Source organism: Neolamprologus multifasciatus, chromosome 19 (assembly GCF_963576455.1).
Source record: "Neolamprologus multifasciatus chromosome 19, fNeoMul1.2, whole genome shotgun sequence".
Classification (NCBI taxonomy): Eukaryota; Metazoa; Chordata; class Actinopteri; order Cichliformes; family Cichlidae; genus Neolamprologus; species Neolamprologus multifasciatus.
Window position 1 is genome coordinate 20,361,588 of NC_140457.1, and position 27,031 is coordinate 20,388,618.

The following is a 27,031-nucleotide window of genomic DNA, read 5'->3' on the forward strand; positions in this document are numbered from 1 at the left end:
ATCACTTTACACATTTAACATGGAAAAATGAAAGACAGAAGATATTTCAATAACACGTTTATTCAATGAAAAAAAAATTGTAACAAAATGTTTCAAGAACAAATCACTCAATTAAATTATTTTGCAGTTTGAAATGTGATCAAATACACCCCATCCTCACTAAATGAAACTTCCATCCATTCAAGGCTTATCTAATCCAGCTGACACTGGGTGAGAGGAAGGATACACGCCAGACAGGTCACCAGCTTATCACAGGGGGTGATCATCACAATCATTCACACTCAAACTCACCCGTACTGTCAAACCACAATCCCCAGTTAATGTGTTTGTTATATTAACCTAACATCTACGTGTCTCTGGACTGTACGAGGAAGCTGGAGTATCCAGAGAAAACAAAATAAGCCTCAATCCTCAATATTTTTTAATACAAATGAAAGGAATAATCAACAAGAAACTTCAGTCTATTTACACTTCTTGGTCAGCTGTAGATACATTAAAATCTTGGAGCACCGTAGTCATCAGGCATCCGCTCAATGTTATACCTGTTTTTAGAATCAGAACAAATTGATTTCAAAGTTAGCAATAACATTATTTTCATTTTATATTTGAAAAACACTTGGAAAATAAAATAGCTACAATCAAAGCTGCCATATATTTTAATTAAAATGCAGAACCCTGCTACCTGTGGTTTGAGATGTACATGATGGGCACTCCAGGGATCTTCCTGACCCTTCTCTTCAGATCTCGGTCAACAGTGGCCAGGATGTAACACTTGTGCTGCAGAAATATTTTTACATAATTACATCTCCCCTTAGCAACATAGCCAGCGTTAGAAGATGGACATTTATACACATCACAGTTACTATTTGGCAATTTGCCTTTTATCAGAGAACTGTTCCAGAAAGCAGGATTAGTGTAAACTTTTAACTCTATCACACTCCTCTTCTTACTGACTGGTTTTCTTTAATAAACCTGAACTGCTTATTTGAGTCCTTCTACAAACACACACATACATATATATTTTATCCTGTTTATTTACCAAAATTTTTAGCTTGTATGTTTTGTACCTCAGAAAATGTTTAATAAGATTGCCTTCTTTGCATATAATTTAGTTGCACTTTTACTTTTGTATAATGACAAAGATTCTGAATACATGAGCTTTGATATCAAGGTATCCATAAAGGAAAATTCAAATCAAGAGTAAATAATAAAAGAGTGGAACACACAAAATAAAATGCAATTCATGGACTTTTTTTCCTTCCTGTTTTCCAATTAATTTGATCAGCCTGTTTTTTTTTTGTTGTTTGTTTAAATACCACATATCACTAATATAATATACTCGGAACATATCACAACCTGAACTCAGAGTGATAACACAGAATTAACTGATCTAACTACAATCAGCTGTTCTGGAAACTGAGACTCTGAGGTGATTTTTGCACATGAGACCTGGACAATCTTGAGAAAAATCTGGCTTTAACTTTGTCTGAAAGTGTCCTTTCTCACATGTAGCACACAGCAAAACACTAATCGCTTCAGCTGGGTTCTCGCTATTGGAACTACTCTGTTTAATTTCAGCCTGAGTACAGGGTAACCACTCGCCTCATCAAATCTGTAATCGGTGTCTGCAAAGTCAGACTTAAGAGATGCAGCATCATACCTATGTTTTATCATCTGAGAAGGGGCGTCCTCCTCAACGAAATGCAAACGTGAAAGAAAGAGACGACACAACCTGGACATCTGGCAACTGAATAAAACCTCATCCTCTTCCACATCAACTCAAGCATAATCATACTCATTTATTCCCAATATTGTCAAAGTTTCTTACTATCAGCAGATCAGAAAGATAGAGATTAGATATCTGACATTGCCATTTCCGGAAAGCTGACAATGAGCTGGCTAAACAACAGCAGCTGATTATAAGCTAACATTATTCCAGCTACTGTTAAGCTAAAGTGTCCTAAAAAATCAATTTTCCATCTGTTGAACAGTTTTATTACATTGTCACATTTTATGAAAGTTAATTCAGTAAGTTTCTAAGTCCAACAATGTTTGTTCCACTTCAAAGAAAGTCTTACTAACACCACTAACAGCGGCAAAAACGGCAGCACTTAAAACCATCAGTGTCACTGTCATCAGACAGAAGTGAGCTCATATACTCATATCAGATTCCTTTCACAATATTTTATAGCGTTCTCCACAGTAAATGCACATGGACACCAGCTGAGGTAAACAGCAGACTGCAGCAGACCTTTTCTCTACATCCTTTACCTAATTCCTTTGTTTAGGGAATAGCTGCAAAGACTCCACTCTAAAGAGTTTTGGAGTTGGTTACGTAGTTTCTTTATTTTCTGTGGTCAATTTTCAAGGCTACCTAATTGTGTTATCTTACTGTTCAGCTCTTGTGTCTGCTGACAAGCAAACAGCTGGTGCAAACAAATTAACACTGACACTTAATTGCATATATTACCTGTGTTACTCGTTGGACTAAACAGTCATCGGCATAAGTTCCCTTGTGTGTGCAAGGCAGACGCTCAAATCTTGGATCTTTTGCTATCCTACAAAAAAATAAACGAGGTGAAGACTGTTTCAATAACAAACATAACTTTAAATGCATTCAAGTTTGAAACACTTATTTACATCAAGCAGCCTTTACCTGAGCGCAACTCTGTACTTCATTCCAAGCTTTTCAATCTCAGCCATTACACAGTCTGTAATATATGGTATACCTGGATGGGATGGAATTTATTAAAAAAAATTAATATAAACTTTCTGTTTTATTGGATGCTGATAGATAACAAGTGACATACAGCAACTTTATTGTTTTAATAAAAATTCCCACTGAGCACTAATACTTACATTTGGCATAAAGGCAGTCCATCATAGACTGAACAATGTCCAGTTTGGCCTTGATGGAGAAGTTTATAAAGTTTGTGTCAACCAGAATGTGGTATGGTGGGCCAAGCTGAGTGTTGTATTGAAAAAAGAGGCACGATGGGTACTTAGTCCTGCACAAAAATCAAAGAAATTAAACCAAATTTATGATCAAACACTTTTTAACGATCCAATGCGTATTTCTGTTGCGTGGCTAACTTACACTTCTCTCTCCTTCAGCTGCGAAGGGTCTTTCTTCTTTTTCTCTTTTGCTTTGGCTCTGTCTGTCTCTTTTCTACAAAACAAACGATGAGTTGTGGCAGCATTTTACGTGGGAAGTGGGTTAAGCAATAAATCACATGGCTCTAAATAAAGCAGAGACGCAGAAAGCACTGCCGAAACTTACATTCTTTGGTCCTTGAGACTGATCATTCTTTTCATTGCTGCATATCTCTTCGTTTTCTGCTTCCCCTGCATTGATGAAGCCCAAAATTCATCACAACCAACACATAACAGCAGAAACTGCAACTGTTTTAATATCGAATTTTTCTAAATAGAGTGACAAAACCTACTCAAAACCTTTTGAAACGTTAACGCTTGTTTAAAAAAAATTCCGTTCACTGTTTAACCTTTAAAACGTCGCGACTAAAGATCTGATGTGGAAACATTGCATTAGCATTAGCATGTTAGCTTAACGGTAAATCTGCCAAAACTCTCTAACCTTCAAGTTGAAAAAAGAGAAGAAGTTATCTAACAACAATTGTTAAGTCGGTGATGTTACTCTGATACAGTGAGAAACTACGTACCATTTCAAATTTCAGTGACTGAACCAACAGACCGACTACAAGTACGACTTGCTACCCTCGTGTTAGCAATGCGCAGACGTAATCAAAAATCGACGCCCGTTCTGCGCATTTTCCGGTGGCTACGCTAGCGCCTCGCAGACGAAGGTAACTGCAGTGTTTAATAATAGTTTGGCTATATTACAATATTGCATTTGTTCAGTTTTGTTTTGTGTAGTCGTGGTTTTGCAAAAGGCACCTGTGACGATATGCACCTTAATAACCATTTTGGGGCAGGCGACGAGATTTCTGAAAGGACGCTGACATTCAGGGCTAACTCTGCTAGCTGTTAGCGTTGTGTTGTCTGGTCGGAGTGCTACTGTAGCAGTTGTTAAGGGTAGCCTCCCCACTGTGTCAACAGACCAGAGAGAATTAATGATGTTGCAGTTAACCATTTTATTTTCCGAGGCTTTTGACCTTCCCAATAAATTTTAGTTAAGCTTTCTGTTTGAATATGTTATTTCTTTAGCTAGCAGATAGTGTGAAAACGTGCTGGCAGCTGAGCTAGCGAGACCAGAATGGTTATCAATATCTGTCATAATCAGTAGCTGCACTTTTGGTCTCTCATTGGATTTGACTTGCATATCTTTGACCCTGTTTGTCCTTACTAAAAGGAGGTTTGTCAGAGCCTCGTTTTTCATACATATTTCAATGCCACGGATTTCGTATTATTCTGGACATAGACATTCATGCTTTGTTGACAGAACAGTCTACAGCCGGGCTCCTTGGTGTTTCCATCTACTGCTTATTTGAGCAACTTTTTCTTTAAAATCCCATCTGGCTAAACTCGTTTTTCCTCTGTTGTAGGAGATTTGAATAACTCGGTGGTGTTTGGCAACTGTACGTTTGAGCACGGAGAAGTCTGAGTGAAGGCTGAAAGATGGTCTGATGGACCGCCGTTTCTTCCTGACCTTCCTCTTCTGCTCACTGTCGTGGATCTTTTTCTGGGAAGTGCGCTGGAAGAAAGGAAAAGAGAGTCAGATCGAGGAATGGCTCAAAGGACATAACCTCTCTCAATACAGAAACTTATTTGAAGGTCAGTGGATCACCGTTGGCTTCAATACTACCTGACCAAAACAATATAGACATTTAGCTGATTTCTTTTTCTTTTAAAGAGCAAGCTGATGTTAGTGATATGTGTGAGACGACTTTCTGAGTTTTTGCAGAAATAACAGAGGCAAAAGTATCACTTTCAACTGGATCTACTATGGGTTTATTTCAGAGAGATTGCATTACCTCTAGGTTTGACTCTGATGATATTTTTGTTTTGATCAGTAAACATTCAGACTAATTGATGCCAGTGGCATGCACATACAAACAGCACAGGCTTAAGCTTTCATTATAGTAGGTTTTAATGAGGATCTAGACATTTCGGGTCATTATACTGATGTGGATTTACTGGCAAGTATGAGTATTGGAGATTTTATATGCTGTTCATGTGCCATCCAGATGTACACACACTTGAGGAACTGAGTCTGAGTGTTCTTAGTCGTTTGGAAGAGGTGGTGAAGGAACAGCAGCGCTGGAGGGAGATTGCAGAGGCTCACATCCAGCTGCTCCGAGACTTTGCCTTCCAGGAGTGGCTTTGCTCCCAGAACCTGGAGCACTATTATCATACGTAAGCAATGAAAAGTCTTAACTTGAACATTTCTACTAATCTGGTATGAGCAGCAACCCTTTGATGTAATCAATTACTTTTTGCCTTGTCATAAATATAGATTATTCCAGGTGATTTCTAAGATTTTGTTTATTTTTTTTAAACGCTTGGTTAAGTTGTTTCATGTTGGTTAACACACACTAGGTTTATTTATGTCCACTTGAGGGCACCCTCTCCATTCACAGCTAGCTGAGTCTGCTGACACTGAGCTGTGTAGGCTGCAGTGTTTCGGAGGGTCACTGCAGTAAAAAGCATTCTTTAGAGACTGCATTTGTGAGACCCTGCAGTAATGCAGATGTTTCTGTATATGTGTTGGGTGCTTTATTCTGATTCAAACAGAACCAGCTATGATTAGTATTAGTTATTGCGCTATCAAAACAATGACAAGTGTGCTGGGATTCTTTTTTGAGTAAACTGTTATGTTTCTAGAGGTCAGCTTTGTTTCGGAAACATGGAAAATACTGTTTGTTAGGAAGATTCCTGACATTTTTAGTGGGATACAGTGTCACATTTCTGAAGGTCATGGCTGCAACACTATAGCTGCCTCCACTGCTGTTGGCTTTTATGTAAGCCTTCATTGCCCACATCATTTTTTTTCTGTGCTTTTGGTTCAGTAAAGAACTGAAAAAGCCAAAGTTAATTATTAATTTTTTTTAAATCAAAATATAGTGTAAGTGGGGATTTAAAGTTGCTTTTAGTATTAGTTGTACAATTATTGTCAGTATGTACATATTAAACTGAGACAGCATCGTGCATGCTGATTAACAAAGGATAGAAAAGGCAGTCTTACAGTTGATTTGATTTTAGTTATTCACATAATATTTTTATACTAATCTCTTATTTTTGCCCATGCTGTGAAAGCGTAACTAGAAAGTGTACTTTATTGATGCCCGTGGGGAAATTCCTCTCTACATTTAACCCATTCACTCAGTGAAGCAGTGGGCAGCCATTGGGCACCCGGGGAGCAGTGTGGAGGGACGGTACCTTGCTCAGGGGTACCTCAGGGTAGCTGTTCAGGGGAATCGAACCCCCGACCTTCCGGTCATGGGGCCACCACTCTGAGCTATCCCTTTTCCCTGCATGATCTCGGTGTCAGCTGACACAGAGACAGTATGAACATTTGTTTTAGAGGATTAAAGGTCTTCTTTGTATTTATTAATACACTGTATTTATCCAGTCCATTGTTGCTGATCTGATTTTGAGCTAATGTTGTCAGGAAGATTTTATAGGATGCCTCTAGCTAGTAAAATGGTGTATGAGGGATCATTTGTGCCAAATGCAATTAGTGATGCTGTGATGTTTTTTCTGAAGTTTTCTGTTGTATATTTATTAATGTGCGCTGATAATTATCAGTATATTAATTTATTATTGACTTGTGACTTGGTGAACCAAAGGTGATTTTCCATTAATCTGGACAATGGAGTTATTATAATTCTAATAATCTTTTGCTGTGTCTATCTTTGCTCATCCAGTATTTTCCTCCCCCATGTACACCACAGGAATTTTTTTTTTTTTTCCTTCATTTTATTTTATTTATTTTGAAAAAGGCTTGTTGGAACATGTCATGCGATGTAGCTTTTGCAATACTGGAGTAGTTTAGGAGATAAGATTGAGGCTCCTGTCCTGAATTGTACTTAAATCAGATTTTGTTAAGCATGCCGGACAGGTTGTGTGTGGTTGGAACTGCATTCTTGTTTAACAGACCTTGAGTTAAAGTTAGGTTTCAGTCCCGAAGCCTAAAAGAAAGGCGGTTGCTTAATGCTAGATTCATTTCTATTACCTGCTTGACATACTTTCACTTTTTGTTTTACACTGCAGACTGAAGACCTTGGGTTGTATGAATTTGGATGATCTCTCTCAGTTTGACAGTCAGCTGCAGCTTTCTTTGGCTGCCTGGGGCTACTACTACGAAGACTACATAAAGTTGTCTACAGGCATCAAGATCCTCCAGACCTCCAGGGGGAGTCGTGACCAGGACTACGAGATCCGGCTGGTGCACAGCCTCGCTGAGAGACGTCTGAATGAGAAGTGGTCATTTGGTGAGACCCTGATCACGTTTTTATTGTTGCCTTTAAAGAATGTTAGTTGTGGTTGCGTTCCCCAGCTGCAAAGTATCAACAGGCATTCAGATACAAGTCTTTTCAGGGGTTTTCACAAATGTTACTCAAAGAAGCATAGATCATTTGAAAGTAGCTCAAATTCTCTAATGGAGAAGTTATGTGTTACTTCATCTGTTTGACAACAAAACAACTCTTTGTTTTTCTGTCTGTTCCCAAGTCTCTTTACACATACTGTGGAAAATGTCAAATAAAACATGAATGTTGTCTCTACCTTACCAGCTTTCCTGTTGTTTAACAGGGTGTGGTTTTTCATACTAAAGGACAAAGCTGGACATTTTTGTCACACCCTTTCTTTGCATTTGATTTAAAAATAAATTTAGTGGTATGGAAGACCTGCCCGAATTTACATAATAAGAAAACTATGTGCTAGAGATAAAGGAAAGTGCAAGCATTGACACGGACTCTGCAGACAGGAAGAGGAAGTGAGTAGTTTCTACAATTGAAGTAATCATTAGTGCATTGTGTTACTGTCTTCTCAGCGGGAGCTCTCATATTTGGCTGTAGTGTGGCACTGTGCTTCTTGATAAGGGACCTCATGTTTTACGTGATTGGTGAGTACCACATTATCTGGTAGTGTAAGAGGCTGGGCTGATACGGTTGGTGTTTACTTGTATGTGACTGATTTTTATTCCTGCTCACACTTTGGCTTTAGTTGGTGCTGCTGTGTTGTTGTTTTTTTGTTTTGTTTTGTTTTGTTTGTTTTTTTGTTTTTTTTTTAAATAGTTGGTGATGAAACGTTGCATAAACTTTAGTTATTTTAATACTGAAATGTTTTTTTGCAAACATGAGTTCCAACTCTTGTGCTTCTTTCCTTCTTGCGGCAGGTGGAATTACTGTTTCCATCATAGCGTTTGTCTTTACCATCAAGTTCCTCTGTGAGCTTGCGGCAAGGGTGGTCAGCTTCCTGCAGAATGAGGATCCAGGGCGACGCGGTGATCGTAGCATCTACGACTATGTCCGGGGAAACTACCTGGACCCACGTTCCTGCAAAGTGTCGTGGGACTGGAAGGAACCACAGGAAGTGGGACAGACTATGAGTTTCAGAGTCCAGGTGACACTAGATTCTAGATGTTGAGAAAGGGAAAAGAGATGATAATAAAATCTCATTTCAGTATTAAATAACACTTTTATTTTTCTATTTTTGTCTTTTCAGCTGTTCTATAAGAATGGTCAGCCTTTCCCAGCACATCGGCCTGTGGGGCTGAGGGTCAACATTACCCACATTGAACTGGCCCTGGACATCCCTGTCACACAGGAAGTCCTGCAAGACCCAGAGTCCAATGTAGTCAAAGTGGCTTTTACAGTACGCAAGGCTGGACGTTATGAGGTTGCAGTCAAGCTGGGTGGACTGAATGTGGCCTATAGCCCTTATTACAAGATATTCCAGCCAGGTAGATACATAAAATGTTTTCATGCAGTTTACATGTCAAAACAAAGTCTTTATTTTGGATGACTATATTTCTGTTCTCTTTTTCACTTCAGGTACAGTTGTTCCATCCAAAACCAAGATAGCCTACCATTTCTCCACCCTGGTGCTAACAAACGGACAGCGGCACACTTTACAAATTGAGCCCAGAGACGAGTATGGAAACCCTACTAGTAACTCCACATCTCTGACAGATGAAGCAAACTACAGTGTCCATGTGCACTCTGTAAGCGAGTGAAACTCCTGTTCTTTTACCCATTAAACTGAGATTATTTTCTTGATGATGACGAGTATAAAACCTAGGATTAGTTTTTATTCTTAAGTTGCACAATTGCACAACCATTAGCTTTAGAACTAAGCTTGGATTCATTTGTAGTCTTTCTGCTCTTTCAGCTAGGCACAGCAGATGATGACAGTCTGGAGGGCCTCTACAGCAAATCTGTTTCAGTCAACAAGCAGCAGTGCCAGGTTCTGCTGAGACTGACCCTGAAGAAGACTGGTTGTTTCAGGGCTCGCATCTCCTACAAGGATCAGCCGCTCAGCAATGGGGAATTTGACATAATTGTTCTCAGTGGTGAGCAGCTTGTACATGCTGAAGAGAAATGTATTGGCTACTGTTTTCATAGCCTAATGCTCCTCTTTGCATTGCACATTGCAGAGAATGAAAAGGCCTGCGTGGAGAAGAATGTATCCACTCCTGGCATAAGCATCTACTTTGAGGCATACCTTTACAGTAGTGGGAACTACAGCAGTTCATCGTGGCAGTTACCAGCCTCCTCTTTGTTGGCTCCCCAGAGGAGGCCCTCCATGGGAGAAGAGGAGGATGAACATGACTCTCCTGTGGAGGGACAACCTGAGAAGGTCAAGAAACCAAAAAAGGTCTACTGTTACATATCGCCAAAGGTAAGTGACCGGTGGCAATATAATGGTTAGGTATTGGAACCAGAATCACCTTTACTGTCCCTGTCCTCTAGATCAGTGCCCACATTCATACATACATATACAGACCCATTTACACAAAAGCTTTAATACCTGGATTATATTTTATGAAGTAATAATTGAAACACTTCAGTTGTTCTTGTATGCTTATTGTCTCTTCCAATTTATTTATTTGTTTTAAATTCAGAGATTTTAAAACTGCCGGTATGAAAATATGAGGGCATTGAACCTGAGTTTTTTCAAACAGCAATTATCCGTGAAGGAATTCTACCTGAAAATTATTCCATGGCGCCTTTTCACATTTCGAGTATGTCCAGGAACAAAGGTAAGCAGAACTAATGTTAGACAATCCTGGAGAATCGGTATATATTTTTTAGATCGCTTTGTTTTATACGTGGTTAATGTTTAATTGAATTATTTTCTTTAGTTTACCTATTATGGTCCTGACCCAGTTCACAAGTACCTAACTCTAGTAGTAGATGATGGGATACAGCCTCCTGTGGAGCTAAGCTGCAAAGATAGGAACATCATGGCTGCCACCTTCATTCGCTTCCTGCACAAGAATATTGGTTTGTTTGAGTGGAACGCCGTTACTTTTGCACGATCTGCACTTAGCAAATACCGTCTCTTTGGAAAACTGTAGTAGTAATTTAATAATAATGTTGTTTTTAGGCGGCTCTGAAACGTTCCAAGACAAGGTGAATTTCTTTCAGCGTGAACTCAGGCACATCCATTCCAAGAGACCTCGCACCAAGACCTGCCTAAAAGTCAGCCGACACGCCATTCTGGATTCAGTAAGTCTTACAGCGTATGTTATTCTTTCTAGTGGAAAAGCAGAAGAATAGACATAATTTGTCTAATCCAGTGTGTAATGTGTGGTACGTAATTTATTTCTCCAAAACAGTGCACCAGAATGACTTTAAGCATTAAAGTCTGAGGTTTATTAACTAAAACATTTATTACCAATGTTTTCTGATTTTTTAAAAAAAAAAAGGTTTAGAGGAAAGCCTTTTTAAATTATCAGCTCACATGTCACTCTGACCTTTTTCCAAAATTTTTTTTTTTTTAAATGCCAAACACGGTGAGACAGTGCTCCCTTTTGTCTGTGTGTGTGTAGTACGCATGTATGTCTGATATATTACTGTATAAGAGTTGAACTTGGCAGGAGTTACAGGATTTTGCATTAACCAAATGGCGCGTGTTAATCTGAGGCATGATTTCACCATCTGAGTATGAGACACACACACACACACACACACACACACACACGCACACACGTCAGTCCTCTGAGATTTCAGTTTCCAAGTGTTTTTTGCTTTACATTTAGGATGTTCTATTTACTCTAATCAGATTTTTTTATTTTTTTATTATAAGCTATGTTTTAAGACCACAGGTGTAATCATAACAGTGACGTGACCATTATGATTATATAGACTGTTTCAATTGTCGTTTTTGTTCTTTGTTCAGTCATTGAAGGCCACAAGGAACTTCTCAGTGTCTGACTGGAGTAAAAACTTTGAGGTCGTGTTTCAGGACGAGGAAGGTAAACGCACAATCAACACGAGGCCTATTGGAGTACTGACATTTTGCCTCAAGCACTTCACTTAAAATCCGAAAAGGATTTAAGGTGCGTTAAAATCTTTCCTCTGCAGCTCTGGACTGGGGCGGTCCACGCAGGGAGTGGTTTGAACTGATTTGCAAGACCCTCTTTGACACATCGAATCAATTGTTCACCCGCTTCAGTGACAACAACCAGGGCCTTGTGAGTTTGTTTTCAACCCTTTGTATATTCTGTATACACCATCAACATTTAGTTTTGAAACTCACAGAGAGTATTCGTCTTCATTTTCCAGGTACACCCAAATCCAGAGAGGCCACCCCACTTGCGCCTAAAGATGTATGAGTTTGCGGGTCGCGTTGTAGGGAAATGTCTGTATGAGTCTGCTCTGGGTGGAGCCTACAAACAGCTGGTTCGAGCTCGCTTTACACGTTCCTTCTTGGCCCAAATCATTGGCCTGAGAATGAACTACAAGGTATGGAACGCAGTGCATTCCAATTAAAGAGACACTTTGCTCGGAAGTTGGAAGGTCACATCTCTATTGTTTATCCTCTAGTGTCAACTGTTCTATCTCATCACTTAAACATTCCTGACAAAGCCAAGAAACCTCATTTCTTTCTTGGCATTATTTATTTAACAGAAAACTACCCAATGTGTTTGGCTGTTTATCCAAATAACTTCGCTTTCAAAGTTGAGAACTCCAGTCCACCCAGTCATCTTTTTATCCTTCCCTGCTAGAAGATGAAGTACCGTGTTTATTTAAAAACGTAATTCTTTTTTTCCCGGGTTTTCGTTTGATTTTCCACATGCAGTACTTTGAGACGGATGACCAGGAGTTCTACAAAACTAAAGTGTGCTTCATCCTAAACAATGACGTGAGTGAAATGGACCTGGTGTTTGCCGAGGAGAAGTATAGCAAGTCGGGACAGCTGGAGAAGGTGAGGCAACACTTTGGAAAGGAACCTCCCCTTATTTTTTTTAATTTTTTCTTTAAGCACTGATGTAGGAGATCCCAGGAGATCGAAGCAGTAAACCAAACAAAAGAAACCATATTGCTTGTTTGGCTAGAGCCTCAATTTTTCTTAAAAGAGAGAGTGGTGAGTTTATATAAAAGGATGGACGAGTAGAGTTTGGCATCCTTTATAAACTTTGTTGTTCACTTGTAAAATATCAACCAAATAGCTGCATAAATCTGTGATGAAACCGAGCTCAGACTCGCAGATTTTTAATTAAATAACGACGTTACTTCATCAAATTGTTTCTTTAACATTAAAATGAATTGCCCAAATATTTATAAATTAGCTGAGAAGTAATGTGACATTTTCAACAGGGTTTCTGGTCTTCTATGTACTAATTCTTTCCTCTGGTTCTTGCTGTTACTTGCCAGTTTTCAACATACCTTAAATGTCATTTTCACCCCGTCGTCCTCTCTTCCAGGTGGTGGAGCTTATATCTGGTGGAGCTCAAATTGCTGTGACCAATGAAAACAAGATGCATTATCTTAACCTGCTGGCCCAGTATAGACTGGCCAGTCAGGTAAGAGATGAGGTGGAACATTTCCTTAAAGGTAAGGAAATGAAGCTAGCACACAGCTGCATTTGTATTTTTCTTGCCAGTTCCTTTAATTTGAGATCTCTGGTAATGTGCACATAATTGGTGCATTTTTCCTGATCAATTGCAGGTTTGAATGAACTGGTTCCAGAAAACCTGCTAGCCATATTTGATGAGAACGAGTTGGAGGTATGTGCGACGTATTGTAATTAAGTCCTGCTGACATTTTAAACAACACCGGATATTTATGGATTTTTGTGCTTCTAGCTGCTGATGTGTGGCACTGGTGACATAAACGTGCAGGACTTCAAGGCCCACGCTGTGATTGTTGGTGGATCATGGCACTTCCGAGAGAAGGTACGTCACGGACGCTTTTCTTATCTTGCCTTCTTCCCTAGCAGCTGGTGGAAATGTCTGATCTTGTTTGCTTTTCTTTTTTCCTTCCCTCAGGTGATGAAGTGGTTCTGGGCGGTGGTGTCTAGCTTCACGCAGGAAGAACTGGCTCGTCTTCTGCAGTTCACCACCGGCTCCTCTCAGCTACCCCACGGCGGGTTCAACACTCTTTGCCCCTCGTTCCAGATCATCGCTGCCCCCACACATAGCACTTTGCCCACTGCACACACCTGGTGAGTAGGAGCACACATACTGAGAAAAAACATGCCTCAACAGTGCTGCTATGTGTTTTTCTGACTGCTGCCAAATCCTGCATCATGTCTAAAACCAACAGTCTTCTCACTGATGATATAAATCTTTAAGACCAGATCACACATACAGTAAAAAGCTTTAATTGTACAAAAAAAATGTTATTCAAACGGGAGAAAATAGCACATTTCTGTGGAATAGTTTCAGTAGCTTATTTATACATACTAATGAGTTTTTTAATGGCAGCAACAGGATGGCATACATGGGACTGAGTCAAAATAAACTGTGTGAGAGAGTGAAAAAAAAATCCCCCACTACAACACCATGGCTCACTGATATATTTTTAATAGTTGTTGGAAACAATAGAGCTCTGTGATGGTGTGTTTTGCTATATCATGTCTGGAAATGCTTAAAATCATTTCCGTTTTTGGTCTTTTAATTTGATTTTGTTTCTCTATACATAAGAAATAATGTAATATCAGCCTGTTCTCCTTTTCAAATCAACAATAGTTCAACCACATGCTGACTCTCTGTGTCTGTCTAGTTTTAACCAGCTGTGCCTCCCTACCTACGACTCCTACGAGGAGCTGCACAAGATGCTGAAGCTGGCCATCAGCGAGGGCAGTGAGGGTTTTGGCATGCTCTGACTCTTCCATCAACTGGCACTGTGGTTTCACACATACAAGAGACCAGCACTGCTCCACTGCCCTGGTTTCCTGCATTCGTTCACATTTAACGGGTGGACTTGTTGGCACTCTCACCCTCTCTAATAAATACCCTCTCTCAAGATGAGCGAGCGTTTCAGGAAGTCCCAGGAGACTGTGGTGAATCTTGTATGAACTCTAGTGCTACTGTATATAAAATATTCCACTTTTATATAAAGAAAAAAGGAAAAAAATGACAAAATTCCAACTGCTGAAAAAGGGTGTTGGACAATTTTTATTTCCTGATGCTAAAGTTTGCTTAGTTTTATATGCTTGAGAGACGAATACTACTAGAGCAAAAGCCTTGAGTATAACTGTATAACTGCTTCTTTGGCATTTTGCAAACTGAGGAACACTTAAGTGCAACAGCAGCCTACATGTGACGTGGGTGACATGTGCATCTACAGCACTTTGGCCTTAATCGATCAGGGACTGATGTGTGTATGTAAATATTATAACATCACTCTTTAATTTGTACATACTAGCGCGTATACAAATGTTTTCATCTTGTTACTTTTTGATTTAATATTTAAGGAGAAGGGATTTACTTTACTGTTGCACGTTTGATGGGTTGAGATTTAATATAATTTCTACAAGTTGGTTTTGTTTTTGTTTCTATCTGAGCAGAAGTGGTTTTAAAAGGAGCCAAGTGATATTGTTTCTATATACATTTTAACTTATTGTGTCTTGAAAGTAAATTCTGTTGACCCTTAATCTTTGGTTTTATGTTTTATAAACCCGCCTTATTCATGCCCTTTGCCTCTTGATTGTATCCCGGGAGGTGCGTAGGTGAGAGAAACATACTCAACAATAGTAGGTAGTAGTCATGTTATGATTTTTCTCTTATTACATGCAGAGGTTACTGTGGATGTGAAAGCTGTTTGGGTGTTGGAGGGCTGAGCCCTTGTATAACAAACATTTTGTTATATAATGCTTTTGACTGACTCATTCACAGCCTTTCATGGGTTTACCTCAGAATCTCATTTGCCACCTATGCATCCTCTGACACAGGTGTGTATGTTTTCATGCACATGCATGGCAAACGTGCATACGGTTTGTTCATAGTTGCCTCCTTCCAGCCCTGACTGTACAACCTTTAGCCATATGCTCCATCATCCTGTAAGCTAAGCAAAGCATCTTTGAACAATATGCCCTGTTTCTTTGTTATATTGTTGTAAAACTATATTTATTTTTATTGCTGTTAGTTTTGTCGATATCCTGAGCCAACAGAAGTGTTTCCTTGTTTATTTTTTTGTTTGTTTTATGAAGTTTTTTTCTTATTTATTAGCACTTCCTTTTGAGTTTACATGGTCATTGGCCAATTTGGAGAAGTCTGCTGACAGCTTGTAGAGCATTTAGGAAAAGTGATGTTTACTCATAGCAAACAGAAAATGTTAATAGGTAATGATTCTTCTTAGTAGTGTTTTGATTAGTTTTGCCCCGTAAGCAGTCAAATTTGACTCAAGAGATTGAACTTAGTAAATGGCAAAGAAATCCCATTTTGACAGTAGGTGTTGGATTTATTTGCATTGGCTCCTCAGTGCCAATCGAATGTCAGAGCTTTAGCTGATCTTACAGTGTTAAAGAAGTTTGAGGGTTTAGGCGCTCGTGTTTGTTTGGGTTGTGCAATGTTGACCTGACCTTCAGCACCAGTACCAAAAGCTGACATCATATTTATCCAGCACAAAGCGTAAGCATTACTTGTATGACTTGATCAGTGTAAACAAGTATAACTGAGTTCTGTCCTGTAATTTTATGTTGTTTAGTGTTTTGCTCTTCACGATCATTTACTACTCTGTTTTCCGTTTAGATGCTTTTTGGATTAGATGGCCTGAGTGTGATTTTTAGCGATTTAGATGTTGTGAACTATTTGCCTATGAAGTTGAAGATGGGGTGGGGTCCGGGGAGGGGAGGGTAATTCTTTCCTTTTACTTCTTTGTTTTGTTTTTGTTTGTTTTGGGGTTATTAATGAGCCTCTGCTGCTGATGAATGTTTGAGATTCTCTGGATGGAGCTACTTTGTTTATGGGAATAAAAATGAAGGAATAAATTCTTGTCATCTTATTTCAACCTCTGTGTATTGTATTTATCTTATCTGAAGACGTGTTATTACACACCCATATTTCCACCCAAAAACCCAGTCTATGGTTTGGTGCCTCACATGTGCTGGTTTGAAAATTGACCTTGATCTGACCCTAAAACACCCTGTAAACTAAAGTGACGTTCATTTAGAAAGCTGGAATAGGTGTAGTGCTTGAGAATAAGACTTTCTTGGCCAGATGAATGCATGTTTTAGACACAAGAGGGCACTGGCTCTACATGTGACATGAGCTCACCATGAGTGACAGATGCATGCAGATGCGTGCTGCATCTTCTATAATTCCCACAGACAGGTTGGCTGCAGTGATGAGGGAGCTTTCCTGTCTTCAGCTAACCCTCTATACTTTAAGTCTTCCACACAGAGGGAATCCCTCCATTTATGAGCATTTCTCATTCTCTCCTTCATGCTTGCAAATACAAAATAAAGTTTAACTTGGAGGGGTAAATTCAAATTTGTATGATGATTCCTAAATGCAGAAAGCATAATGGGGCGGCTTCCATCATATGGAGGCAGCCACAGCAACACAGGATGTGATAGAAATACACTCTTGCCCTCCTGTTTGTTTTCTCAGTTGATGTCTGATAAGCCCTCAACTAAGAAAACATCTTTAATGCCTGTGGCTATGCAGGTCCCGTGGCCATCAGCATGATACCCACATATTCCTGGCGCGACTCCACGCACTGTGGTCTGAACACTATCAGGAGCCGGGAGAAGGCATCTTGAAGTACTTGGAGGCAGAAGTCCAGTTATTTGGTCTTGGCATGCACCTGTGGATTTGCATAATGGTCTCTCTCAAATTTCCCCCAGGAATGCTCACTAAAGAGGGACCACAAATCAGAAAGTCGTCCTCTGGCATCTAACTAAGAATAATGTACCATGTTGGAAAGGCCTTCTTTCCTTACAGAACCCGTGGGAGATCGCGCAGCAACAGTACAGTGTTGTTTTTGTGTGTTTTTAAAATAAATTTAAATCTGATGATAAAAATTCCCTAGAAAAAATATGTTTCTCAGACAAATTTTCCATGCACTATTCCATAAACAACTCCAGACCCAACTGTAGGTTTGGAGGTTTAGGGTTTGCCAAGTTCCTGGAGGGGGGGGAGTCAATTTATGGGTGGTTCTCTTCGACCAAAGAATTTACTTACTCATTTCCCACTTCAGACACCCCCTGCCTCCGAGGAGATGTCCGTCGGTTTCTCTGATCAAAGATAATTGTCCGCAGACAGGGATCCACACAAGGGAGACAACACAAATGTGGCACGCCTTTATGCATCTTTAGAACATGACCGCGCGCTCTCTTCCCTGCTAAACAGCCGTGGGGGTTGTCTGCTTCCCATTCCAACATGCAGGTCCTCATTACCTGATTGGACGGTGCTGATTAACTGCCAACTGGATTGGCTGCAGATATTTATCATCTGCGATGATTGGGCCAATTTAGACTCCAATCTTAATCAGTGTTGTTGAAGGACAGCAGCAGGCCGGGACTTCAGTTCTCTCCAGGAAGTTCACCGTTACTGTACACAATCTAGTGATTTCATGTTACAAATGCGTCCAAACCCTCCCAAACATCAGCTCTCTTCATATGCTGGTCCTCTAGAAGAAGCAGAGTATGAAAGAAGAGCCTCCCTCCATCCGCAATGGCTTACCACAAATGCGACTTTGACCGTTTTGGCTTTTTGGGGGAAATTCTGCCTCAGCTGTGCCTTCCGAAGTTGGCCTATCAGCATCTTAGAAGTGTGGTTCTGCTATTGACGTTGTTGAGTATTATGGAGAAAACAGCTGTAAGAAATGCACATCACAGTGATGACAAAGGTCTGGCAACTGAGTGCGGCACAGGAATGTATGGATGAGATGTTACTGCTGATTAAAGAGATTTTTTTCCCCCCATGATCTCTTGATATTTCACAGATTCTCTGTTGCTCCTATCAATTCTTCTGTTATTTAAGTGATGAGAAATGGCTCTCAACACTTAGGCTGAGATGACTGCAAGTCTACCTGGAACAGCACGTAAAAGCGGCCTAACAAAGGAGAAAGGGCCTTGTTTGAATACATTCCTCTGTCGGGAACAGGACATGTGCTTTGTTTTGAAAGTGATATAAACGTCCATGCGTACAGCTGAGGTCAGAGACAAGCAGAAGCACGCGTATTGAAAAACTGCTAGCGCGGAGATTAAGTGTCCCCCAGCTGATGGCTGTCTATATTATATATGATGCTGGAATGTGCCTATTGATTCATGGGGTTAGCTGTCCTGCTGGGATGTGCAGCTGTACTGTATTTGATATGTTGGGAAACATTTCAGTAGTTATATTTCTTTTGTAATAACAGGGACTCTAATGTCGATTGTCTAACTGTCTGAGAAATACCCCATGCTGCTCCGCCCTTATTGTTAGCACAGTTGTCACTATAGCGTATGTGAATAGGCTGTGAATTGCAGCTTAGCCAAGTTAACAGCATGGGTCACGGTCTAGTTGAGTCTGTCACCTGACCATTTTAATCTAGACTGAAACATCTTGACAGTTTTGTACAATTTGTCTCCTAGTGACTTTCCTCAACTTTTCCCCATAACACTAGGCTTTTCTTTTGTGTCTGCTGGACTCATTGTCAGTGGGACAGATATCTATTGCAGAGTAGCTGATTCCTGATTGAGACTTGTCCTGCACCCCCCTCAGAAAACTTAAATATCTCAGCACTACTCTGTACATTTAGGCATTTGTGGTTTCCCCAAGTTAGTGATGTTTGATTTCTCTTCAGCTGCTGAATTTGACGCAGATCTACTACAGCTCATCTAATGCTATCACTAGATCAAAAAATCTATTTTTAGGGGATTTATAATAACAAAAAAATATGATAATGTCTTTTCTAGAGTAATACTATAGTACTAAAGTCTTTAGCCTGAACTCTCTTAGACAGCTTTCTTGTCAAGCGGTCTTCAGAAATAGTTCTCCAGGCTTCTTGTAGGACGTTCACTGCTCTTCTTTGGATGTTGGCTGCCTTTTGTTCTGTTGTCTGTCAAGATGATGTTGGGTGTTTGGGATTCTTGTCATGTAAAAAGAAATGAATCGGGTGCCATTCAGATGCTTTCCAGATGGTATTGCATGGTGGATCAAAATCTCACTGCAATTTTCTGTTTTCATAATTCCATTAATATTGAGAAGATCCCCAACCCCAGCGATTGAAATGCAGCCCAACACATGACAAAACCCCCCACAGTGTTTTAGAGATGTCTGTCACTCTCACTGTTGTTCCTCTCTCCTGACCTCTTGGACCTATTGGTGAATTTTTGAACCAAAAACTTAAGTTATGGATTAATTACTCTGATTTTACCACAGATTTTCAGTCCAGTTCTTGTGTAATTTTTCTCCCCATGTCCCCTCCTTAAGAATGGCTTCTTGATAGCCAAACTTCCACTGAGACCATGCTTAGTTATGCCAAGTTTTATGGCTTTGGGAATCAGCTTGTTGTTTGAATGAGGACAAATGATGATTTTGCAATAGGCTTCTTGTAAGTGCCTACAGATACAATTTAACATTGGTTCTTTGCTAAGTTGTCTGTTATATGTAGACACAACATTGACTCATCCCTTGAGTTAGGTTCCTTCTTTATGCTTGAATGTTTCATAGCCCAGTATTAAGTTTTGGTACAAACTGGACTTCAAACGAATGAAAAAGCAGAAAAGACTTCAGCAAATAATATTGCTGAAGAGCGCTTTCAAAGTCACAAGACAGTCTGACACCTTGGAAGTGAGATATAAAGAAATGAGGGGTGGCTCAAGACTTTTGCACAACACTGTATACTGCAAACACTGTTGGATATTTAATTCCAATACAGCTTTACAGAGCCACTAGTCTGACTCTCAGCTCTTTTAGTACCTCTGTCCGTATCCTCATAAAGTTTCCCATATGAAATTGTCCCTTTTACTGCGCGCATGTAAAATGCTTCATACAGTTTCTGAACCATGAAGAAGAACAGGACTGTTTACAACAAATTCTTCCGGCGTGATAAAAAGCTGCATAACTCTGGTTTTTGTGCCACAAGGTCAGGATCAAACTAGCTGTCATGAATTCTGACTCCCACAGTTATGCAAATAGAAATATTAGGGTCTAGTAGAAAATGACCAATAATAAGCCTGGCATTAGTCCTCTTTCCAACCACATCCACTCCAAGTCAGTAGAGTGCTCCAGGCCACTGGGCTGATCCCAAACACTGTAATTATTCACCTAGGAAGCTCAGTATGTTCAACACAGTCATCATATTTTGTACTGTCCTCTACTCTGTGTGTTACAACAAACTTGGCTTATTTGGCAATTCGCTTCCAAATGACAATACAGGTGCCTTTAATATATTTTGATTTATAAACTGTAACAGTGGATTCAAGTGCTTTATTTCCTTATTAAATTAAAATAAAAAGAGCTGCTTAAGGTTTACTCACAGTTCCCCTGCACAACCTAGAGCTCCTTATTTGTAAAAAGCACTCCACTGCCGGTCTGTGGCTTGGGCCAGATCACTACAACGTGGAACTCTGACAGCTTTTAGTCATCCTCGGAGGTACGGTTTTCTTACTCAGGGGGGTAATAAATACATTCATACTTTCTCCGGTAAGAAAAAAAGAGGCTTTAAATGGATTTCACTGACCACAGCAAAGCAAATACAACAATAGTAAGCACATCTGGCCAACACATGTGCCATCTTTTTTTGTGTACATATCAGCAGCATCCAGCTCACAGTGTGTTTACAGCACGGAGCCAGATATCACCTTCTCTTCTGTGCTGTGAATATGAAACTGTTGAGAGGACAGAAGAAAAAAAAAAAGAGTTTGACAGGAGCATCAAAAACAAGATGTCAAAAACAAGCCAAAGCATTTTATTCGCACACATCCAGCTCAGCCTAGGGATGCCAGTTTGGGAGGGCCCAGGCCGGGACTGAATTACACTCTACATACTGCTGCAGATGAAAGAAAGGGAGAGGTACAGCACACCTGCTGGAAACTGCTGATTGAGGGGAAGTGTGTTCCTGCCTGCTGCGGTGATCTCTGCCAAGTCATACCGACAAGAGATGGTCGACACAGTTGGGACCACCCTGAAAAGAGAGAGGAACAGGGTGAGGCCTGGACTGACAGAAAGATTGACGGCATCCTATCAGCTGCTACTTCCCCAGCATGTACAGCCATTTAGATAATGGCAGGCTGCTTCCTAAACCCTGTGAAAAAGAGGCTTCATGTTCTCCCTCGTGACTGCATTTCAGCTATGTTCTCATGAATAGCAGATTCATATGGGTCTTCTTGACTGTCAGTACTACATATAGAAGTCTGATGATTGTAATCTTGCTGAATAATCTACACTTTTCCATCTGTTTTTTGTTTTTTTTTACTGCTTATGTAGTTCAGGGTAACAGCAGGGTTGGAGCCTCTCCCAGCTGTCACAGAGCGAGAGGTGCTGTTCACCCTGGGCAGATCGCTAGTCTGTAGCAGGGCACTTTTCATGTGCAAGCCTTATCACGATATGATGTAATGTATCCAGGCTCCTTTCTGGGATAGCACTGTAGTCTGTCGTGGCAGGGCTCGCTTCCTCGTTAAGGCTGTCATCGCCCAATGGGATGATGAGAATGCCATCCAGAAATAAGCGTGGACATTAGAGAGGTCACAGACATGGCATCAAGTGTTTGTTTTGCTCTGAGTATGAATTACGCAAGACACTGTCTGTGTATTTATCAAGGTTAGAGAGGGACTGCCACTAAGGCTCACCACACGTCTATATTCATTACATTAGAGATGTTAAAACGAGGACTTTCAACGATACCTTTCAAACGTGTGAGTTAAAATAATGTTTTTCCTTTTCTGAATGTTCTCTAGATCATATTTTAAGCTTTGTTTTACTCTGTAAGCTAGACAAGTTATACACATAGGTTTAAAACAATTTGTAAAAAGAGAAGCATCCTCTAAAAGAGGTCAGTATTGTGAAATGCCTGCACAGTAATAGTCAAAAGAAAAACATACAATTCTTTATATTTCACTAGGAAGATGAGAAATATGTGGAGCAATTTATTGGAACATTTGCAAACATATGAAAATACAGCATATAAAGCAAAAGCAGAATTTTTACAATTTTAAGAACTTGAAAGTCAATATTTGGTGTGATCATGTTTTATTCTTTAACATAGCCTGAAGCTTCTTGTCATTTCTTTAGGTTTTTCATACTCTTCACAAATAGGTCTTCAGGCTTCTTAAAGGACATTCAAAGCTCTTCTTTGGATGTTGGCTAGCCTTATGTTCTGTTCTCTGTTAAAATGATCGCACATCTTGATCATTAATGTTCAGGTCATGGATCTGGGAAGGCCAATCCATGACTGATAATGTTTCTGCAAATTAGGAGGCTGGAAGCTCACACACTTTTACTGCGGGCATTGGGCCAAAATACAAAGGAAACAGCCATCAATAATCTTACAGTGCATCTGGGTTTATTTCACTTTACATTAAAGGTAACTAAACTTGAGAAAGAACACAAATGGAGTGCTCAACTCTTAAATAGAAAAGAAGGTTGGACCATAAGTCATTAACTGAGAAGAACAATTCTCATAATTCTCAAAACTCATTTCAGCTGCAGGAGTGAGACGAGCAAGCGAAAGGGCCAGGTGAGCTCAACGGTCAAAGAAGTTCCGGAACCAATGATGAGAAATCAAGAGAGGAAAGGAGGTAAATATGGTAATAAAATAAGAATATTAACTGCACTTTTGTTGTGTGTTTCTCTGTGCACGTATGGTTTGACTGAACTGGGAGTGTGATTTGGGATCATTGTTAAAAATGGAAGCTGTTGCCAATCCTACACTTCCCCGATGGCATTGCTTGGTCTATCAAAATCTGACCGTACTTTTCAAGGTTCATAATTCCATCAGTTTAGACAAGGACGCCGACAACACTGGTTGCAATACAGCCTCAAAACATGACAGAGCCTCCACTGTTTTTTTTACAGATGGCTGTAGAAAAACAGTGGAGAGAGAGTTCTACCTCTCTCCTGATTTCTTAAGTACACATTCAAATTTGCCACTGATTTTTAGTCCAGTTGTTGTGTAATTTGGCATACCTCAGTCTTTTTCGCTTCCTTAAAAATTGCTTTTTTACAGCCACCCTTCCACTGAAACATTTCCGATGAGGCTTCAGTGAACAGGGGATGGATTAATTGAAGGTCCAGATGCACCTCTCGGGTCCTGTGTCAGGTCTTTGCTGGATTTTTTCCTCTTTAGGATGTGACTTTCAGATACCGATCATCTGCTGCAGATAGAACTGTTCCTAGAGTATTTAAAAGTAGAATGGGAGGGAGAGCCTTCAGTTTTCAGGCCCCTCTTCTGTGGAACCAGCTTCCAGTTTGGATTCAGGAGACAGACACTATCTCTACTTTTAAGATTAGGCTTAAAACCTTCCTTTTTGCTAAAGCATATAGTTAGGGCTGGACCAGGTGACCCTGAATCCTCCCTTAGTTATGCTGCAATAGATGTAGGCTGCCGGGGGATTCCCATGATGCATTGAGTTTTTCCTTTCCAGTCACCTTTCTCACTCACTATGTATTAACAGACCTCTCTGTATTGAATCGTATCTGTTATTAATCTCTGTCTCTCTTCCACAGCATGTCTTTATCCTGTCTTCCTTCTCTCACCCCAACCGGTCGCAGCAGATGGCCGCCCCTCCCTGAGCCTGGTTCTGCCGGAGGTTTCTTCCTGTTAAAAGGGAGTTTTTCCTTCCCACTGTCGCCAAAGTGCTTGCTCATAGGGGGTCATATGATTGTTGGGCTTTTCTCTGTATCTATGAAGCGCCTTGAGGCGACATTTGTTGTGATTTGGCGCTATATAAATAAAATTGAATTGAATTGAATTGAATAGAACTGGCAGGCCCAAAAAACTTTCAGGAATACGCTCCAAAACCATTCAGATATACTGTATGTCAGGGTTTCAACTACTAGCTTTTTCCTGATGCAAAAATATAATTTTATGTCTGTCAAGCTCATATTGTTGCTACTTTTTGTAGAGTTGGTTAAAGAAATGGGAACAAATGATGTGCTTTTGTGACAGATTGCTGGTTTAAAAAAAGAAAAACAATATTTAAAACTTTTTTTTTCATAACTTGTCTGTAATGTGTAACGCTTAAACAACACAGTCTGGCTCCTTGGAAGCAAACTATAAAGAAATCAGCGGTGACTCAAGACTTTTACACAGTACTGTGCATGCATATATAATCCTCCTCTGGCTAGACTGACAGACGAGAGAGATGCTGACATGCTTGTAGTTTGGTTGCCGTATTTGGACAATGAGGAAAAAAATATATTGGGTAAAGGCCCACTGTTGACATTGTCCAAGCTGTGAAACCCAGTAAATACACAAAATACTGGATATTTATTATATCTTCAGCCATTAAACTGTCACCAGTCAGCCCGGCTGTTAAGACGTTACATTTCGTGCCAGTTAGTTCACATAATTCACAGACTGGATGGAATCCCCCAATTTTTTTTTAAAGTCCAGGCGAACGGCCGTCGTCATTTCAAAATCGCTCACAGTATGGGCCAGCGTCTCCACAAGGGCATGCAAAAACTTTTCAGATGTCCAACATTGTACATAAAATGCGGTTGAGACATTTTCCATCCACCGAATTCATCAGTGATGTTGTTATGGTCGTTAGAGAACGCAACAGCAACATTTTTGTGGCAAAGTAAACATTACCTCAACAAAGAATTTGCCCAAAGACTTCTCCGAGGAGGTTTTTGCATGGAAATAAACTTGCAAGTAAATACAGTGTGTGTAACACTTTTCAGTCAAACTCCACAGACGCTCTGTATTTATTACAGCATAAATATGAAAGCCTCCCATTTTCAGTCCCATTTTTTTCCTAAGAATGAAAATGGCACAATAAATGGCTGTTATGCAACCAAAGATGTTTCTGGGTGTTTCAAACAAGGAGATTGAGCTATATTCTGTTTAGGTTTGTGATTAACAGCCCACAGGTTGTCTCCAGATGTGGTTTGGCCTCAGGCACACACACACACACACGCTGACTCTGATCAGCAATAAAAAAGGTGACCCCTCATGACACTATCCATCATCATAAGAGATGACGCGGTGATCTAATAAGAAGATCTGACTCTTTGTGCAAACATGAAATCATTATTTAAGCTAAATGGTGGACAGCTGGTTGAGCGTTTAGAAGCACAGGCAACAGTTACCAAACGTCTCATCACATGCTATTAACTGGTGACATAAAAACAATAAGGTGTCGGGAAACAGTAGGAGAAGTTATGTGAATTCAACCATCAGAGCCATCTAGGTCTTTTGTACCTCCATTTATTTTACGAGGGAGACTTGGTCACAATCGATCTATAAAACAGCAAATAGAGACCGAGCTGTTCGTAAATAAAAACTGCCCCCTTCCTTTCCCCTGTCCAGTTTGCCCATTCCAAAATCCTCTGGAGCCTTACATAATTTCCAAACATAAAAATCTGGTACACAACAAAAAGACGTGCATGATTTTAATCCTTTTTTAAAAATTGCTCTGAAATGCATCTAAACATCCCACGCACCATTTACTTATATCATGATCTATCATGCAAGTCTTAATATACAAGCCCTGTGATTGATTCCTCTTGGGTTATCTTATCTTCAGCTAAGTAGAAACAGTTGAAGGACAGTTTTATGACTTTATCATTTTGTTAACAGCTCTCCATAATTGCCGTGTCACCGTGTATTTTTCTACTCAGCTGTCATCCTGTTTTTATTCATTTAGTAACTTACCTCTTCCTATGATAAACACTCTTCCGGACCGTGCCAAGACAATCCGTGGAGAAAGGCGTCCTGGGTACTGCAGGGCGAGTGCAGAAACAACACTGCATTAGTTATCCTAAAGTCAAAGAGCTCCTTAATGACGGAGTGATAAAGTGCAACCTTGATCTCGTTTCACTGGGCTATATATTACTGGTTTCTTGCATCTTAAGATTAGTCACACGAAACAAATCAAAGCTCTCTCTGCGGAGATCCTGTTTTTAAATTGGGATTTAAGGATATAATTCTTTGATAGACTGTGACTGAACATGTAGTAGGCTGATAGACATGATACAGCTGCAGATTCGTGTAAACACATTGGAAACAGTGGTGTACAGTAACCATGAAGTTTACTGTAACATCAGCAGCAGCATTATTAAGTAAAAGGGTCCTAGTTTTATTTCAGAAACTCAATCTGATATTATTCAACCCGCAGGTGAGGAAAAATGAACAGGTAAGCACTTATCATCTGTCTCTATAGAGAGAAGCTACAGCAGGCAGAGAGTTAGCTTGGCTTAGCATTACAGTAAGACTGGAAACAAACAGCTAGTCAGGCTCTGTCCAACACCTCTTAAACTGCTAGCTTTTACACTTTTACTGGGTTTCATAAAGATTAACATGTATTAAATCTTGATGAAAGACCTTCAGCTATGTTGGCAGGTGAATTTGGAGATTTGTATCTATAGCTTCACAAAATCCACTTTTCGTCACCATAACCTGGTGACTCAGGAGCCCCCCCCCCCCCCCCCCCCAAAAAAAAAAACAAACCCCTCCTCACAAGTTCTTTTGAGCAGCTGTGTGTAGGAAATTGTTTCTAAACTGAT

General features: G+C 40.0%; 2 protein-coding genes and 1 long non-coding RNA gene across 4 annotated transcripts; 1 reads left to right on the forward strand and 2 right to left on the reverse strand.

Annotated features, from left to right (window-relative positions):
- Positions 1–42: 42 nt before the first annotated feature.
- Positions 43–3,958, reverse strand: fcf1 (FCF1 rRNA-processing protein). 2 transcript variants are annotated; one of them, XM_085142518.1, is made up of 8 exons: positions 3,932–3,958; positions 3,281–3,345; positions 3,098–3,169; positions 2,860–3,008; positions 2,657–2,729; positions 2,471–2,558; positions 683–777; positions 43–542 (listed from the first exon to the last, which is right to left on the reverse strand). In XM_085142518.1, exons 1-8 carry the CDS (start codon positions 3,941–3,943, stop codon positions 494–496), a joined length of 603 nt encoding a protein of 200 aa, XP_084998644.1. In that variant the 5' UTR covers positions 3,944–3,958; the 3' UTR covers positions 43–493. The 2 variants fall into 2 exon arrangements, with proteins under 2 accessions (XP_084998644.1, XP_084998645.1); XM_085142519.1 differs by lacking the exon at positions 3,932–3,958 and adding an exon at positions 3,681–3,793.
- arel1 (apoptosis resistant E3 ubiquitin protein ligase 1) lies at positions 3,713–16,362 on the forward strand. Its single transcript, XM_085142512.1, has 22 exons — positions 3,713–3,824; positions 4,524–4,752; positions 5,166–5,334; positions 7,192–7,412; positions 7,973–8,044; positions 8,318–8,544; positions 8,647–8,884; positions 8,976–9,145; positions 9,313–9,493; positions 9,578–9,822; positions 10,106–10,183; positions 10,286–10,427; positions 10,531–10,652; positions 11,326–11,401; positions 11,511–11,620; positions 11,712–11,891; positions 12,229–12,354; positions 12,854–12,983; positions 13,098–13,156; positions 13,235–13,324; positions 13,418–13,593; positions 14,154–16,362. Exons 2-22 carry the CDS (start codon positions 4,605–4,607, stop codon positions 14,254–14,256), a joined length of 3,063 nt encoding a protein of 1,020 aa, XP_084998638.1. The 5' UTR covers positions 3,713–3,824; positions 4,524–4,604; the 3' UTR covers positions 14,257–16,362.
- Positions 14,915–26,942, reverse strand: LOC146496524 (uncharacterized). Its single transcript, XR_014871050.1, has 2 exons — positions 26,181–26,942; positions 14,915–21,488 (listed from the first exon to the last, which is right to left on the reverse strand). It is a non-coding gene; the product is annotated as an uncharacterized LOC146496524 (long non-coding RNA).
- Positions 26,943–27,031: the final 89 nt, after the last annotated feature.